Source organism: Geotrypetes seraphini, chromosome 3, assembly GCF_902459505.1.
Source record: "Geotrypetes seraphini chromosome 3, aGeoSer1.1, whole genome shotgun sequence".
NCBI classification, from domain to species: domain Eukaryota; kingdom Metazoa; phylum Chordata; class Amphibia; order Gymnophiona; family Dermophiidae; genus Geotrypetes; species Geotrypetes seraphini.
The window spans coordinates 133,801,705-133,820,450 of NC_047086.1; the positions used below are offsets into that span (position 1 = coordinate 133,801,705).

The 18,746-nt window shown below is 44.4% G+C and overlaps 1 protein-coding gene across 1 annotated transcript in view; it reads right to left on the reverse strand.

Annotated features, from left to right (window-relative positions):
- Nucleotides 1-555: 555 nt before the first annotated feature.
- FAM166C (family with sequence similarity 166 member C) overlaps nt 556-18,746 on the reverse strand; it is a 66,517-nt gene continuing 48,326 nt past the window's right edge. Inside the window, exon 5 of the mRNA XM_033935885.1 lies at nt 556-2,570. Coding sequence (XP_033791776.1) covers nt 2,565-2,570 — 6 coding nt within the window. The 3' untranslated portion in view covers nt 556-2,564. The remainder of the gene's footprint in view (nt 2,571-18,746) is intronic.

The window sequence follows — 18,746 nt, forward strand, 5'->3', positions numbered from 1 at the left end:
CCCCCCCGCCACCATTGGGCCCCCCCGCTGCCATCGGGCACCCCCCCGGCTGCGACCTGAGGTCCCCCCAACCCACCCGAACCCTCTTCTTACTTTGCTGTAGCCTCCGCAGTGGCACCGGCACCAGCATGTCCTGTGCATGGTGCCGGTGCCTGAAGATCTGCTTCCTGTGCTGGGCCTTGAGCATGTGCGCATGCTCAAGGCCTGAGAGTTCACGTCGAACATGAACTCACGTCGAACGTGAACTCTCAAGGCCCAGCACAGGAAGCAGATCTTCAGGCACCGGCACCATGCACAGGACATGCCGGTGCCACTGCGGAGGCTACAGCAAAGTAAGAAGAGGGTTCGGGTGGGTTGGGGGGACCTCAGGTAGCGGTGGGGGGTGCCTGATGGCGGCGGGGGGGGGTGCAGATCGCGTTGGGGAGGGTGCCAGTTCGCGGGGGGGGCCTTCTGGGGGAGCAATGCCGGTTCTCGTGGGGGGGGAACAGCGCTGCTGGCCTCGGGGGGGGGGGAAGGGGTGTGTGGGAACCTATCAAAGCGAGTTTCCATTATTTCCTATGGGGAAACTCGCTTTGATAAACGAGCATTTTGGATTACGAGCATGCTCCTGGAACGGATTATGCTCGTAATCCAAGGTACCACTGTATATATATATATACACACACTGTGAACTTATAAAAACCACACCAAACTTATTTTGTGACATATCTTCCACAGAACTCGGTCAATTCTTATGAAATTTAGTGCATCATGTCCTGAATGAAGTTGATGTAAAATGTAAATATTTTCCACCTCACCATAACACTACCTTGTAAAAATGAATTGTGAACTGAATGAAAAACACATCAGAAAATTTTATGACATATCATGCAGAAAAATGTAAAGTCAAAAAGTAATATTTCAATTAAGCAAATGTTTGAAGTGTGCTCCCTTTGCACAAAGGCACGCCCTCAGCCTTGGCCATTACTGATCTATGGACTTGTCAACGATGTTCTGCTTCAGTTTAGACCAAAGAGATAAGGTGCTGTTTAAGGCCTTTAATGTCAGATATTGCTGTCTGGTAGACGCACTCCTGTATCAGCCCCCAGATCTGGCAGTCAACTGGGTTTATGTCTGGTGAATTTGCAGGCCAGAGATTTGGACCAATGAAGTTTGGGGGTCTCTCGATGTAGCAATTCTACAGTGTCCTTTGTCTAATGTGCTAGGACATTGTTCGGTTGGAAGATAAAGTAGTCTCCCAACATGCGATGGATCGCTGGCAACAGCTTCTGTGTCAAGAGGATGCCCCGGTAGTATGCATCACTGATCTTAATCCTAGGATCAATGAACAACAGATCTGTGAATCTGAGTTTTGAGATTGCGACCAAGGCCATGACTGATTGGCTGAAGGTAGGCATTTGGCATTAACTTCATGCTTCAATGTTGTTGAAAGCAAGTACAGGCAATCATTCTGTGTGTTAATCGGTGGAGCTGTAAACCAGATGAAGCTGATGCTGTGCTCCGGGTACTTGGTCAAAAGCTGCTTGCACCATTTCAGGCGTGTGTCTTTGTTGTGTAAAGTTAACTCTTAGACACGACGCTTTGTAAGACACTTTAATTTCAGATTGTCATAAATTATCCTAACCACAGTTGTCTGGCATATTCCTGCCTCTCTTACTATTTGAGGAGTTGTTCGGTGTGTTTGCAGCGCATCTTCCTGGCTCATTACAGGATCACTTATAATGTCAATGTGCTCTTGTGTGCGAATCGATTGCAGTCATCTGCTGCCTGGCTTACGATCCACAGTGCCCGTTGCTCAGATTTTCATAGCAGCACATCAAGACAATTTTTGTTCCAACTCTCCTGTGGGATCTCTTTCAACAATCGTCGACTGCTGTAACCTTTTAACAGTACTAAGTTCTTTATCGGAATTCGGTCTTCTGCAGTGAAAACCATTTTGATACAGAGACTGTTTAAAAACTATCATCTGCTTCTGTGTTTTATCCCATAGCAATAATTCATTTTCACAAGATAGTGTTGTGGTGCAGTGGGAAATATTTATAACATTTTACATCAACTTCATGCAGGACACGACACACTAAATTTCATAAGAATTGTCAGAGTTATGTGGAAGATACGACAAAAAAACATTTTGGTGTGTTTGAATTCTTTACATAGTGGATGGTTCCTGTACTTTGTTGAGCATTTCAGTATAGTGAGAGTTATGGAGCATTTTTTCTCAGGCATGAACATAAGACTAACCATACTGGGTCAGACCAATGGTCCACCGATCCCAGACTAAGCAATGGCTTGCTCCATGTCTGTCTCAATAACAGATTATGGACTGTTCCTTCAGGAACTTGTCCAAACCTTTTTTAACCATATCTGCTATAGGGGAAAAGCAAATTACTTACACCTGTTTATGTCCTACAACCAATATGCATTTATTGATCAGAAACAGTGATTCTAGCACTTGATGCTGTCTAAACAAGAATGAGGATACATCCATAAATACATCTGAAGAATTTTCTTCAATACATGAAGCGTGCCAGTGAGCATCATGTGACCAGGAATTCTCATAATTCTTACAGCTGGAGATAAAACAAACAGTGGTTACCAGAGAAAAATTGAGAGCAGACATAATGTAATCAGGTAGCATGAATCTGAGTATGAATTGTATTGGACACAAGCTTGAAGATACTGGAGAATAGGCATGACAACTCTGGATTTATAGTTCATCCTTCTTTACTATGAGAAGCACTATAAAAGAATTATGGCATGCTGTCACAAATCTCAAACACTTATGCGCTTCGCTCACCGCCCACCTTTCTGCAAACTGTCACGCTTTATATTGCAATAAAGATTTGTCAGGGGAAAATACCTTGATAAAGCCCCCTGGGCGAAACATAGCCTATGTTGGTGAAGAGCCCCTGCTATGCTTCTCTAAAAGAGATGAGTACTTTTTTCAAAAACTTATTTATCAAATGAAGTATTACAATTTAAACTTATATATAGAAAAAATACATAAAAAATTGAGACCGATGAAGACTTCTGTGCTTGTATATCTGTGAATGAAACCTTCTCACAGTTAGCACCGCTGAGGTCCTAAACGGGATAAATTATATTTATATCTAAGGTTGTCTATATTTGACGCTTTATATTGCCCATCATATGCTCTACCCTACCATATAACCGTGTTTTTGTCATACAGTGCTTTGCCACACCTTGTCAGTGTGTCACATTTTTCTCCCACTCTACTATACATTGTATCTTTCTTACTATATATGCCATTCCATGTCTACCATGGGAATGACCTTAGGGATCTGGCATTGGAGTCTTAGGCCACTCCCAGTGCATCCCAGAATGCACTGGGAAGGAGGCCTAAGATTCCAGTTGGCCCAGGTGCCTAAGACCCTTCCTATTGGAGGGGCCTTAGGTGCTTGGGCAAATCAGGTCCTTCCCTGGTGCATCCAAGGATGCACCGGGAAGGGGAAGGCCCACCATTCTGAAGAGGAAGCCTGCCAGCCACAGGGAGCAGGCATCCCTTCAGCCGGCTTTGCTGAAAAAGGTCCAGGGGTCTGGGTGGGCTTTGAGAGGTGGTTGTTAGGGGTCGGGGGTGCTGGCAGGAGTAAGTGAGCATCCCTACTGACAGGGATGTTGAGGAGGGTGCCATCAGGAGGGATTGAGAATCCCTCCTGCCGGGGGTTGTTTCAGGGGTGGCGGAAGGAGGGATTCGGCATGCCTCCTGCCGGCGATTGTTTCAGGGGTGCCGGTAGGAGGAAGTAGGAATCCCTCTTGCCGGGGATGTTGGGGGCAGGGTTTCCCTGCCGCAGCTGATGAGCTAATCGCAGCACAGGGATTCTCAAACTGGTGCCTGTGACATACGCATCGGTCACAGAATCAGGCAGATTAGGCTGGGTTAGGCATCTGTCCATTAGAACAGACGCGATTCTGTATAGAAAGCTGGTATGTGATTCTCAGCCGCTGCTTAGGCGGCAACTAATTCTGGTGTCCTATACAGAATCAGGCCCTTAGGGTCTAATTCTACATATGGCACCTAAAAACTAGTACAGTGTGATTCTGTAAAAGTTACATGAACCTTATAGAATCACGCTTAAGGCCAGATTTTGTCTATAGTACCTTGGTTAGGTATCGCTAGGCGCCTAGAAAAATGACAATGTCTATTAAGTTCTGTGTATATCTTAACTTTTAAATCATCCTAATTGGCATGATTATTGGATTAAAAAAAATTAAAATTAATTTGAGTTCTGCATGGAATTCAACAGGATGCTTATCTGCATCTACATGTAAGTGCTGGTAGGCACCTGCCAGCGCCTAGCAGCACCTAATAAGTAAGTGTGGTTAGTAGCAGAGTGTAGGTGTTGTGACAGGGAAGCTCCTGTCACCAGTTTAAACCCGGTTTTAAACCCTGCCATGCAAAGGGCTGCCCCTATTCCTAAGCCCAGGAAGCTACCCATTATCCCTGTTCCTATTACAAAGAGCCAACAGGCAGGGCAAGGCAGAGAGAGAAGGGCAGAAACCACAATATCTGATTTAGGGCACTATAATCCCTTTTATAATTCCTTGGGCAGTTCTCCAGTAAAGCCTCTGGGAAAGAAAACTAGCCCAGGAAGGGTTAAGGAAAGGGGCGGAGCTGACAGGCAAGAGAACCCAGAGGGAGAGTGGGAACAGCCTGCAGCATAAAACCAACACACCTAGGAACACTTAGGGGAACTCAGGAACTGCAAGGGAGAGACGTGCCGTGCAGAGCAGGAAGGAAACAGCTAGGAGTTTTCTTTCACAGCCCAGGGCTAAGGAACAGGCTGTCCTACAGCCCTCACGAATTAACAAACTTCTGGCTCCCAGGCAGAAGCTCAAGGGAGGAGAAAGGCTTCCAGAGCAGGGCTGGCCGGTAGCTGCCCCTGAAGGGAATTTCTATCCAGCCTCAGAGAACGGGGAGTCCCTAATGGAGATAGAGATAGAGGTCTCTGAAGGAAGTGAAATGGAGTGCAGTCTGGCAGCCTGGGATCTCCTATCTAACTACAGTAAATAAGGTAATGAATGGGGGAAGGGAATGAAAGTTAACGTCTTTCTGTGCAGCGTTCTTTCTCCCTTAGGCAGGACTGTAAGGAAGTGTGAATGTGTCAATTAGAGCCCGAGAGATAGGCCTTGCAGAGAGAGTGAAGGAGGTGAGAACCCTAATTAACCTCCGAGAAAAGCCTGAACGGGAATTCAGTGACCTGACGTTACATAGTCCTGAATAGGGGAACTTTTGGGTGGGGACTTAAACCAGTCAGAAAAGGGTGAATGGTTCCCCAGCCCCTACCCCAGGAGCATAAGGGTAGTGGGGGCGCTGTACTTCAGATGGGTCAGGTGGGAAAAGCTTCCTGAAGTATCCACAGGCACAATTGGTGAAACTGAAGAAAAAGACGTTTTTGTTTATTTTTGGTTTATCTGCCAGAACAGCAGTCTGGACTCTCTTATAAAGGAGAAGCATTGCTGATGTATTCTTTGTTTCAAGTCCACTCAGCCAAGACGGACTATTTGAGACCCAGTGCCTTGAACTGGGGATGATAAAAAGAAAAGTCTGAACTTTACAAAGTGAGCAGTGTATTGTACTTTCTACTGGGATTATCCAGCGGGAGTCCTCCAGGGAGCGCTCCATCCTGCGCCTGGGGTGGGAGCCGGGTTGCCAGCGCTAGGCTTATCCCTGACCCCGCCACAGTGTAGAAAGGCTTAGGTGCCAGCAGGTGCCTACAATGTAGGTAATGAAAGCAGGCGCCATTATTACATTAGAACATAAGAACATTGAGGTCCCAACCCAGGACTATTTGGTATCCCGGGTGTTGTGCCAGTCTCGCCATCAGCCCTGAAAATAAACGATGACTCTAAATATTAGGGGTATATACATTACAAAGAATCAGCTTATGGCCCCTAGGCTCCCCTAGGACCATCACAAATCTACCCTCTTTGTCCTGAATGACTTTATGCATGTGAAAGGGAAGTTGCTTATGGATCAAAAGAGCCACTGTCTTTGTATAACCTTGTATTATGCCTTTTTTTTCTTGCTGTGATTTTGGTTGCATCAATAAAAATCATTTTTAAAAAAAAGAACATAAGAATAGCCTTACTGGGTCAGACCAATGGTCCATCAAGCCCAGTAGCCGTTCTCACGGTGGCCAATCCAGGTCAATAGTACCTGGCCAAAACCCAAGGTGTAGCAATATTCCATGCTACCGATACAGGGCAAGCAGTGGCTTCCCCCATCTCTTTCGCAATAACAGACCATGGATTTTTCCTCCAAACCTTTCTTAAAACCAGCTATGCTATCCGCTCTTACCAGATCCTCTGTCAACGCATTCCAAAGCTTAACTATTCTCTGACTGAAAAAAAAAATTCCTCCTATAGATTTTAAAAGTATTTCCCTGGAACTTCATCGAGTGTCCCCTAGTCTTTGTAATTTTTGATGGAATGAAAAAAATCGATCCACTTGTACCCGTTCTACTCCACTCAGGATTTTGTAGACTTCAATCATATCTCCCCTCAGTTGTCTCTTTTCCAAGCTGAAGAGCCCTAACCTCTTTAGTCTTTCCTCATACGAGAGGAGTTCCATCCTTTTTACCTAAGTACTCGTGCCTACTGAGGCCTACATTTAGGCACCAGTAGGCGCTATTCTATAAATGGTGCCTAGATTGATTGACATGCGGCAGATGCTATTTTACTAGGCGTCTGCTGTTATAGGTGCCATTTATAGAATCAGGCCTATAGTGCCAGTGTGTGTCATATTAGGTGTATCCATTTAGGCCAGCTAAAACCAGGCCTAAATGCCTGCGCCTAAGTTATGCGCTGACCCACTGGTTGGCACATAACTTTTCTGAATGCCCACAATCTGCCCACAGTCCGCTCCTGGACATAACTCATAACACTTTGAGCAATGTACCTACTTACCAAGTTCTGCATGTACCTTCTAACTGATGCCAATTAGAATCCATTAACAGGTTTTAATTGGAAATCATCAGTGCTTATTAAGCCAATTAAGCTGTATGCACACATCGGCTATGCACGCTAATGTGTCTACACAGCCTTAGGAACTATATATAGAATATAGGGGTTAATGCATGCTACACAGCAAAAGTGTGTGTTTTACCAAATAGTGAAAATGTGGTACAGTAGTAAATTTCTCCAACAATTTATCACAGAGTATGCGTTATAAAACATAATCATTAAATATACAAATAAAAATACGTTTTAAGTGAAGTGCTCAGACCAACCACCTACGTGCTCAATGGGTTCAAGCAACAGTGGCTCATGGGACCATCACAGCATTCAAAAAGTCCCATACCATCCAAAACCTTCAAATAAAGCCAAGATACTTATTTTTGCCTTCTCAGCAGTGCTATTCCATTTCAGCCATGATTTGCTACCTCTTGTATGTTGTTACACAATGCTACACTCCCCTGTGAAGTGACCCACCGATTCGGATTTCACAAAATGCTTCATCAGGAGGGGAAACTCTCAGAGACTACATAGTCAGGGAAGGACATTCAGAAAGGTTTCCTTGGTGTGGGTCTGGCTGGTTGTCCTTCTCTGATTTTGCAGTCCCTGAGAGCTTCCCCTCCTGATGAAGCATTTTGCGAAATCCAGATTCGGGGGGGGGGGGGGGGTCACTTCACAGGGGAGTGTTAGCATGGTGTAACAGCATACAAGGGATAGCATGTAGTGGCTGAAAAGGAATTACTATGGATTTTCTCTAGATATGGAAGAAAGTAATTTCTTTGTTTGATTTTTTATTTCTTTGAAAGATTTTCCTCTTTTTCCTGTTCTTATGTTGCCACACTGTAACAATTAAAATTACTAAAAAATAAAAAAAGTTTCAAAAATGGTAATTTAGCCATTTTAGCAAACAAAACATCCAAATGTCACTTTATGCCATTTTGGGATGTTTTTTCTCTTTAGATAATGAGCTCCATTGTTACTCAACAGCCATCCTTATTTCAATGGTGCCTACTGACAACATGCATTAATTTGCAGCTATCCTCATTAATGTACATTAGTGCTTTTAGATGAATAAAACCCTGGAAGACCCATGTTAGTTATAATCCTAAGTAGATCACATTCAGTTTTACAGCTAGCTATCATGGACAGGATACTTGTTTTTTGGAAGTAGATTCTTCTGCACAGACTGAACAACCACTTGTAACACTAGATGGCAGTGTTGAAATATGCATTGCTAATCTCAGCTCCTTCTTTAAAGAGCCTAAAGCATAGATCTCCACTTGAGCATTTCCAAATTTTCATGTTTACACTTCAGAGTTCTAGTAAAGGAACAAGCTACTTTAAATACCTTTTTAAACGAGAGTGGCGCTCAGAATCCAAGATGGAGTAAAAAAACTTCAAATTGGGGTGCAAACCCCTAAAATGCGTTTTTTATAGAATCAATCATTGCACCATTTTGAGTGAAAAGGTAATAGAAAGTGCTTATTGAAAATGTAAAAGAAGTTCCTTTGTACCAGATAAAGAAGCACCTTTAAACTAAGCAGTAGTTCACTAGCAGTGCAGTAGGTTCTCTGAGGCAGCCAGGATTGGCGAAACGCGTCAGAACCTCGCCGGGTCAACGCTATCTGAACCATTAAGATAAGTTCTGATTTGAACTCATGTAGTTGAACTTATATAATAGTTGGAACATTTTCACTTTATTGGACATTTATTGGACATTTAAAGCAAGAGTGTTTTTCAATAAGCACTTTCTATTACCTTTTCACTCAAAATGGTGCAATGATTGATTCTATAAAAAACGCATTTTAGGGGTTTGCACCCCAATTTGAAGTTTTTTTACTCCATCTTGGATTCTGAGCGCCACTCTCGTTTAAAAAGGTATTTAAAGTAGCTTGTTCCTTTACTAGTTTTTTGCCTGTTTATGGTCATTTGGGAACAAATCTCCTTTTTTTGAAATTTACCCAGTTGTGTATATTGGATACACTTCAGAGTTGCCATCAGCGGAGAAGGACCCCTTCTGTATCCATCAAAAAGAGAAGAGTTTATTCTCTCATATTCAAAAAACCTCAAACTTATTATTTAAATATTTAAAAATGGATTAAAATGGCTTTTAAATAAATCATTATGAGGTCCATAATGATGGTAATTCTATAAGTGGGCACATCCACTTAGCTGCCCCAAGGCAGCGTGGTAGGAACCTGTTCTAGAACAGAACCTAGGTTGTGGTAAGAGTGGATGGCATAGCTGGTTTTAAGAAAGTTTAGGACAATTTCCTGGAGGAAAAGTCCATAGTCTGTTATTGATAAAGACATGGGGGAAACCACTGCTTGCCCTGGATCGGTAGCATGGAATGTTGCTACTCCTTGGGTTTTGGCCAGGTACTAGTGACCTGGATTGGCCATCGTGAGAACGGGCTACAGGGCTTGATGGACCATTGGTCTGACCCAGTAAGGCTATTCAGTAAGAGAAAAAGTGGCCAAAAGTAGCTCCGTCACTTTTTCCCTTACTGAATGTGGAGCTAATTGTGGATTAATCCCTGAAGATGTGCTTTGCGAAACGGGGTTCTCATGTAGGGATTTGAGATTTGGTCTGTCTCATACATCCTGAAGAAGAGCAGCACAAGATAAGTGGTGGTTTTGAGAGGAGGCATTGCTTATGTTCTTATAGGGCATTCGGAAAAGTTGAAAGGGGACAGATTCAAAACGAATGCTAGGAAGTTCTTCTTTACCCAGCGTGTGGTGGACACCTGGAATGTGCTTCCAGAGAGCGTAATAGGGCAGAGTATGGTACTGGGGTTCAAGAAAGGATTGAACAATTTCCTGCTGGAAAAGGAGATAGAAGGGTATAGATAGAGGATTACTGCACAGGACCTGGACCTATTGGGCCGCCGTGTGAGCGGACTGCTGGGCACAATGGACCTCAGGTCTGACCCAGCGGAGGCATTGCTTATGTATGAAACATAGAAACATAATGGCAGATAAAGGCCAAATGGCCCATCTATTCTGCCCATCCGCAGTAATTTTTTGAATTGCACGGCCTTCTCCTAACAGGCCCACTTGGAAATTTCTTCTAATCTGTATACCGTATACTCTCGCTCAGCAAATTGTATATCTATAATTTTGCTTCCTTAATGTTTCCGCACTCTGTATTTCCTCTGACTATCTGCACATTGTAACTCGCTGAATGTCCAGCTCTCTTGATTGTAAACCGCCTAGAAGTCGCAAGATTGTGGCGGTATAGAAGAATAAAGTTATTATTATTATTATTAACCATTATCTTTTTCTCTCTCTGAGAGATCCCACGTGCCTATCCCAGGCCCTTTTGAATTCAGACATAGTCTCTGTCTCCACCACCTCTTCTGGGAGACTGTTCATGCATCTACACTCTTTCTGTAAAAAATATTTCCTTAGATTACTCCAGAGCCTATCACCTCTTAACTTCATCCTATGCCCTCTCATTGCAGAGTTTCGTTTCAAATTAAAGAGACTTGACTCTTGCGCATTTACATTATGTAGGTATTTAAACGTCTCTATCATATCTCCCCTCTCCCGTCTTTCCTCCAAAGTATACAGATTGAGATCTTTAAATCTAATCTAATCTAATGCTTGGCTTTATATACCGAGTCTTCATTTTAGGAAAGCTCGACTCGGTTTACAATAGTTAACTTAAACAAATAAGAACCATGAGAAGAAAGATTTCTAAGAAAATTAAGTCTGTTCCCATACGCCTTATGACGAAAATCACATACCATTTTAGTAGCCTTCCTCTGGACCAACTCCATCCTTTTTATATCTTTTTGAAGGTGCAGTCTCCAGAATTGTACACAATATTCTAAATGAGGTATCACCAAAGTATTATACATGGGCATCAATACCTCCTTTTTCCTACTAGCCATACCTCTCCCTATGCAACCTAGCATCTTTCTAGCTTTCGCCATCACCTTTTCAACCTGTTTGGCCACATACAGTTGCACCCAAGTCCCGCTCTTCTGTCATGCACATAAGCTCTTCACTCCCTAATCTATACAGTTCCCTTGGGTTTTTGCAGCCCAAATGTTTAACCTTGCATTTCTTAGCATTAAATTTTAGCTGCCAAATTTCTAAACTAAAATTAAACTAAACCTTAAGTTTATATACCGCGTCACCTCCACAGGAGTGGAGCTCGACACGGTTTACAGGAATTAAAACAAGAAGGGAACTACAATGGAAAGAGGAAGAGAATTGGTAAACAGAAAGGAAATGGGGGACTTAGAATAATGGAGAGGGAGGGAGTTACATTTTGGAGAAAAGCCAAGTTTTCAGATGTTTTCTGAAGTGTTGGAGGGAGGACGAACTCCGAAGATGGGCAGTAAAGCTGTTCCACAGCTCGGTGATCCTGAAGAGGAGGGATGTTCCAAGTTTTCCTGTTTGGGATATGCCTTTTAAAGAGGGGAAGGATAGTTTGAAATTTTGAGAGGATCTGGAGGAGTCAGGACTCGAGGAGAGCCAAGATAGTGGAAAGAGGGGAGGAAGGATGCCGTGGAGAGATTTGAAGGCTAGACAGGCGCATTTGTAGTGAACCCTGAGGATGACTGGGAGCCAATGAAGCTTAGACAGAAGCGGGGAGACATAGTCGAATTTGCTTTTTGCGAAGATTAGTTTAGCTGCGGTGTTCTGAATCCGCTGAAGTCTGAGAAGATTTTTCTTTGTTAGGCTTAAGTAGATGGAGTTGCAGTAATCTAGTCTGGATAGAATAATGGATTGAACAAGGACAGCGAAATGTTGTTGGTGAAAGCAGGATCTGACTTTTCTTAGCATGTGAAGATTGAAAAAGCATTTTTTTACTAGGGAGTTGATGTGGTTGTTGAAGGACAATGAGGAGTCAATGATGATTCCCAGAACTTTGCTAGAGTGCTCAAGCTGCAGATTGGTGCCAGAGGATAGAGGGATGAGGGTGGGTAACTGATCTAGTTTTGGGCCGAGCCAAAGTAGTTTTGTTTTGGTCTCATTTAGTTTCATTTGAACGGTGCGAGCCCAGGATTGGAGATTTGTTATACAAGATGAGATGTTATCAGCGAGGTTGGTGAGGTTAGAGTCGGTCTTAAGAAGGACAAGGATGTCGTCGGCGTAGGTGTAAAGTGTCTCCGAGGTGGATAGTTGGAGGAGTTTCAGGGAGGACATATAAACATTGAAAAGAATCGGGGATAGGGGTGAGCCCTGGGGGACTCCGCAGATCGGTTTCCAAGGGGAGGATGAGGTTCCATTCATGTTAACGAAGTAGGAGCGGGAACGTAAGAATTTTGAGAACCAATCTAAGACTGTGGAGTTTATGCCAATTTCAGAAAGTTGGAGGATTAGTATGTCATGATGGACAATGTCGAAAGCCGCAGAAAGGTCAAATTGAAGAAGGACAGCGAACTTGTTGCAGGAGTGAAGTTGTTGGACCTTCAATTTCAGACTATTCTTCAAGCTTCACCAGCTTTTGATATTGCATACATAACAAAAATTTAATAAACTTGAAACTTTCTTATTAACACTAGAGCAATTCCTGGTGTCCGAGGAGAAGACCTATGCAATATATATAGAAAAGTACTAGGTGGAGCCCTTTGTGCTCCTCAGACACCCATTCAGTGCAAACTTGCCATGATATAGGGGTAAAACCACCTGAGGAGTCCATTACAATCTATTTAAACCAAAATCAAGATGTTTTGGAGTCAGATATAGGCAGTGGCGTACCTAGGGTATGTGGCACCCGGGGCCCATAATTTTTTGACACCCCCCATGTAAAAAAATATTTTTTGTAATAACCATGAAACTGAATAAATGGTCATAATAGAAACAGGAAGTGAAAATTTTCTTTTATTGAACCTCATATATGTAACCATTATTCCAAACATACCATAACATAACATAAAATATATCTGAATTGTCATGACATCAGAAGTACAAATGAAGTAGTTGCAGATGAGGCTTGGGACAGTTCTGATTGTGTTAGTTCGGTTTTATGTGTTTTTTGAATAGAAGGGTTTTTATTTCTTTTTTGAAGGTTTTGTAGTTTGTGGTCGAGGTCAATAGGTTGTAGAGTTAGGGGTCGAGTGTAGCAGCTCGAATGGCTAGGAGGTTGTCGAACTGTTTTTTTCTTTTGACGTTTTTGGTTGGAGGGTGTGTGAATGGTGCGTGAGTTCTCCTATGTCTGGTTGAGGTGGATTGAATTATTTAGCTGACGATATTAGTTACCCCCCCATTCCAGACACATTAATTCTCTTCCATTTTTGTTCCCATTATAAAAAACACTGATAAGTTCTCAGAAAAAAAATACATTAAAATAAGAAGCGAAAACAAAGGCCCCTACAGATGAGAACATAACATAAGAATAGCCTAACTGGGTCAGACAATGGTCCATCATGCCCAGTAACCAATTCTCATGGAAGCCAATCCAGGTCACTAGTACCTGGTCAAAACCAAAGAGTAACAACATTCCATGCTACCGATCCAGGGCAAGCAGATGTTTCCCCCATGTCTTAATAACAGACTATGGACTTTTCCTCCAGGAATTTGTCCAAACCTTTCTTAAAACCAGCTACGCTATCTGCTTTTACCATAACTTCTGACCACTTCATTTTTAAGCTGAGATCTTTCCTTCCAAACAGAGACTTTGCTAGATGTCAAATACAGCACAAGGTAACTTCACACGGACTTAGCTGTGCAGGAAATGTGAATCTCCTCATACACCCACCATATAGTGCAAAAATGTGCAAAGGTCTGGTTTTTTCTTTCGATCACTACATAGACTAATGCCACACAAGCAGCGCTGTTACAAACATATTCTGTAGGTCAGTGCTAAGGTTAACAAAGTTTCCTTCCTTGGACCAGAAGGAGATACTAACAAACCACTGGAAGAGATCCCAAAACAACTACCCAGGAACAACACCCAAAGACCCACTCAGTGTGTGAACCAGTTGAGTGGAGTGGACTAACTGGGGGGTGGAAATGGGCCCGGAGTTTGATCAGCAGAATTTCCCAGATCACCTCTTCCTCTCAACACTTTGATACGCTGTAGGCCAACAAAGCTATAAACTTTATAAAACACATTATTATATTTTCTTATAAAGCACATATTTTAACTGAACTCTCTGACATCCTCAGCCTTTCCATTCACAAAAATAGAAGGAAGAAAAGTTCCCATTTCCTGCTGTCTCATGTCCCCGGCCTATACAATATTTTTCTTCTGCAGAGTGCAGACCCTTCAAAAATCTGACCAAATCCTCATTTCACTTGCATTATAAAGTACTGAGGATGCCATCTCTCCCCAATACCAGGTCCTAAAGTCTAAGACTAAAAGTCTAAAGTCGCAAACTAGTGCTGCCAGATTCAGGAAAATAAATTTTGATTCGATTCAGCCTATTGAATTGGTTTATCGATTCGATTTTCCTGCCCAATTGGGTGTTTTTTTTTCAAACATCCTGGTGGGTTTATTTTATAGCTTTTTCACCCCCCTTTGGCTTCTCCTAACCACACTGGTGCTGTGGTGTAAATAAAATAAAGAAACAAAAAGGACTTTTCCTCTCTCTGTTAAATCCTAGCTCACGTTTGCGGTCTAACACCAGCTCTGGCAGGATACACATTTCAAATCTGACATATTGTAATCACAAAACAGAAAATAAAATTAGTTTTTCTACCTTTTTGTTGTCTGGTTATTTTTCAAATCTTGTTGGTCCAAAGCTCTGGTTGTCTTCTGATAACTTGCTTGCCAGGGTCTCCTTCTTTCTCCGTGCTAACCATCCATCTGCCATCTCTGTCCTCCCCTTCCATTTCCCTTCCCTCCCCCGGATGTATGGCATCTTTCCTTTTTTTTGTCTCCCTCCACAGATCCACCTTTTCTTAACTACCCTTTCATCAAGCAGCTCTCCCTCCTTCCCCACCACCCCAGGGTCCACCATTTCTCCCTTTCTTTTCCCAACTACCCAACTACCCTCCTAACCTCCAAACCCCGCGCTGCTCCTTGTGACCCTGGGCAAGTCACTTAATCCTCCATAGCCTCAGGTACGTTAATTAGATTGTGAGCCCACCAGGACAGAGAGGGAAAATGCTTGAGTACCTGATTGTAAAAAACCGCTTAGATAACCTTGATAGGCGGCATATAAAATCCTAATAAACTTGAAACTTGAAACTAACCAGTATCTCTATCCCCCCCTCCACACCATCCCTTGTGTCCTACTTCTCTCCCTTTCTGTTCCTTCCCTCCCTAAAACCCATGTCCATCATCTCTCTCTCTCTCTCCTCTATTTTCAGACCCATTATTTCTTCCCACCCAAAGTCCGGCATATGCACGTCTCTTTGAACCCCTCCTCCTTCCCTCCATGTACTTCTACACCAGGGCCCCCCTCCCCTGAAGGCCTGTCCCCCCCTTAAAGGCCTGCTTCCCACCCCTGAAGGCCTGTCCCCCCCCCTTGAAGGCCTGCCTGCCTGCTCTCCTTGAAGGCCTGCCCCCCTGAAGGCCTGTCCCCCCCTTGAAGGCCTGCACCCCCCCTAAAGGCCTGCACCCCCCTGAAGGCCTGCCTGCTTGTTCCCCTTGAAGGCCTGCCCCCCCTGAAGGCCTGTCCCCCCCAAAGGCCTGCCCCCCCCCTGAAGGCCTACACCCCCCTCGAAGGCCTGTCCCCTCCTTGAAGGCCTGTTCCCCCCTTGAAGGCCTGTGCCCTCCCTGGAAGGCCTGCCCCCCCTAAGGCCTGCACCCCCCCCGATGGCCTGTCACCCCCCCGAAGGCCTGCCTGTCCCCCTTGAAGGCCTGTCCCCCCCCCCCGAAGGCTTGTCCCCCCTTTGAAGGCTTGCCTGCCTGTTCTCCATGAAGGCCTGTCCCCCTGAAGGCCTGCTGCCCCCCCCCACTACCTCGAAGGACCGCTCGGCCCCACCACCATGAAGCACTGCTTATTCCCCCGGCCTCCCCGCTTCATTTCCCTGGGGAAACAGCCTGCAGCAAGATCGCGTAATGCCAGCGATCTTTGCTTGCTTCGGCTGTTTCCTCCACCGCGGTCCCACCCCTCCTCTGATGTCAGAGGAGGGGTGGGACCATGGCGGAAGAAACAGCCGAAGCAGGCAAAGATCGCTGGCATTGCGATCTTGCTGCAGGCTGTTTCCAGACGCAACGCCCAGAGCAGGGGGGGGAGAATCGGACCGGACCAGGAGCACCCCTTCAGGGCTTGGCACCCGGGGCGGATCTCCCCCCACGCCCCCCCCTTGGTACGCCACTGGATATAGGTTTTTAAAATAAAGTACAAGATGGCTGCCGCCGCAGCATTTTGGCACTAAAAGAATGGCCCATGGGAGCAAAACTGAAAGTTCAGAAACACTGAACATAGCATTTTAGAGGTGGAGGAGATGCTCGGGAATCCTAGAAAACTTTTGTTTTGCCAATTTCTGACCCCCTCAATTTCCCCCCTCAATTTCCTCCTAGACAGTAATGAGCTGTATTTACAGAACTTCCATGTGCTGTGCCAGCATCAGCTTCTCACTACAGCTGGAAATGAAGAAGGAATTTCTGCCTCAGACAAACAAGGGTGGCTCCAGTGCCTTGTCTCTTCAGGCTGCCTTTTATTTAGGTTCCAAAACTTGAAACCCTCAATCGCTCATGCTCCCACACAATTCTTTGGGGGAGGGAGGGGAAATACAGCCGACCTCAGCCAAGCCTCCTCGGCAGTCATGAGGTTTAATCAGCCTGCGCTGAAGCGCCAGACTCCGCAGGGGCAAGCACCGCTCCCAGGGAACCTATTCACAATTTCAAGTGTTAGAGCAGGCCAGCTAGGCAGATGCTTTTAAAAAAAATGTCCTCCTGGCTTCAGACCCCAACATCTGACCCTTCTACAAGGCAGAGTTGTCCTAGCATTACTTGGAACTTTAGCATGGGAAAGCCTATAAAAAGATTGGATTAATACTCAAAAATAACAAATCTAGTGCAGAGCAGAGGAAAGACACTTTCTCAACTCACTTGTAGAAGTTGACTGGAGAGAGCACTGCACAGGGAAACTAGAATGCGGAGCTGAGAAAAATGATTGGTGCTTTCTACAATCCAACCTGCTAGTTGGGGTTCACAACCCATCTTTATGGAATCATATGCTGTTTGCACCGGAAGGAGTATTGTGACCTCCTTCTAAATCAGAAAGCCAACATGTTCTTGTTTTGTAGTCATTACAAAAAGATCTAGAATATCTTGAGGATTTCCTAGAGAAAGAAGTTGATGTTCAACATACTCTGATCCAGGGATCATGAATGAAGGTCAGGCAACTCAACCTGTCTACCAGAACTTTTCCAGCCCAGTGGCGTACCAAGAGGGGGGACTTGGGGGGGGGGAAGTCCGCCCTGGGTGCACGCCCCAAGGAAGTGCACAGGTGGCCACCCACTGGGGAATAGGCTGCCACCGGGGAAAGGCTTCCACTGCCATCATCGGGAACAAGCAGGCTGAGTTCTCCCTTCTTTTCTTCCCTGCAGGGCCGACCAACTCTCACTGCCCGACGTCAATTCTGACGTCGGAGAGGACGTTCTGGACCCGGAACGTCCTCTCTGACTTTAGAATTGACGCCGGGTAGCAAAGAGTTGGTCGGCTCCGCGGGAAAGAGAAGCAGGGTGAACTCGGAGCCGGCCTGTTCCCGATGGCTGCAGTGGCAGCCTATTCCCCAGTGGCGGTGGCAGCATTTTCCCAATGGCGGTAGCATAGGGGAGAGGAGGGAGAAAGAAAGAAATGGGGGGGGACAGGGAGCCAGAAAGAAAGGGGGCAGGGTGAAACAAAGAAAAAGAAAAAATGGGGCACAGAGAGAGAGAGAGAAAGACAGACAGAGAGAAAGAAAGAAGGGGTAGGGTGAAACAAAGAAAGAAATGGGGCACGAAGAGAGAGAGAGAAAGACAGACATACAGAAAGAAAGAGGGCACGAAGAAAGAAAGAAAGAAAGAAGGGGGCAGGATGAAACAAAGAAAAAGTTGGGGGAGGGAATGAGGTCTGGAGGAGAGGAAGCATACAGGAGGCTGAAAGAAGGGAAGAAATATTGGATGCACAGTCAGAAGAATAAAGTGCAACCAGAGACTGATGAAATTACCAAACAAAGGTAGGAAAATTGATTTTATTTTCAATTTAGTGATCAAAATGTGTCCATTTTGAGAATTTATATATGCTGTCTATATTTTGCACTATGGCCCCCTTTTACTAAACCGCAATAGCGTTTTTTAGCGCAGGGAGCCTATGAGCGTTGAGAGCAGCGTGGGGCATTCAGCGCAGTTCCCTGCGCTAAAAACCACTATCGCAGTTTAGTAAAAAAGGAGGGGGTATATTTGTCTATTTTTGTATAGTTGTTACTGAGGTGACATTGCATAAAGTCATCTGCCTTGACCTCTTTGAAAACCTGCAGAATATAAATGATAATTAACATTTTCTCTGCGTACAATGTGCTTTGTGTTTTTAAAATTTTATTGTTGGTAGATCATTTTGACTTGGCCACGAAGGTAAGGGGGAGGGAGGGAGGGGAGCTGCTGAAAGACATCTAGTAATCCTTGCAGGTTTGACTGTGCAGGGAATTATTTTTGTAAAATCATGTTTTGTTATGTGTCTGGCATTATTTAGACTTTAATTTCTATGAATGAATAGAATGAAAATTATATAAAATTACTTGCTTTTTCTTATGTGCGTGCGCTGAAGGAAAGTGGAGAGAGAGTGGGCTGAGGACGCTGAAGGGAAATATGGAAGAGAGAGTGGGGAGAAGACGCTGATTTATAAATTGACAATTGTACAGAATATTGTTTCTTTTATAC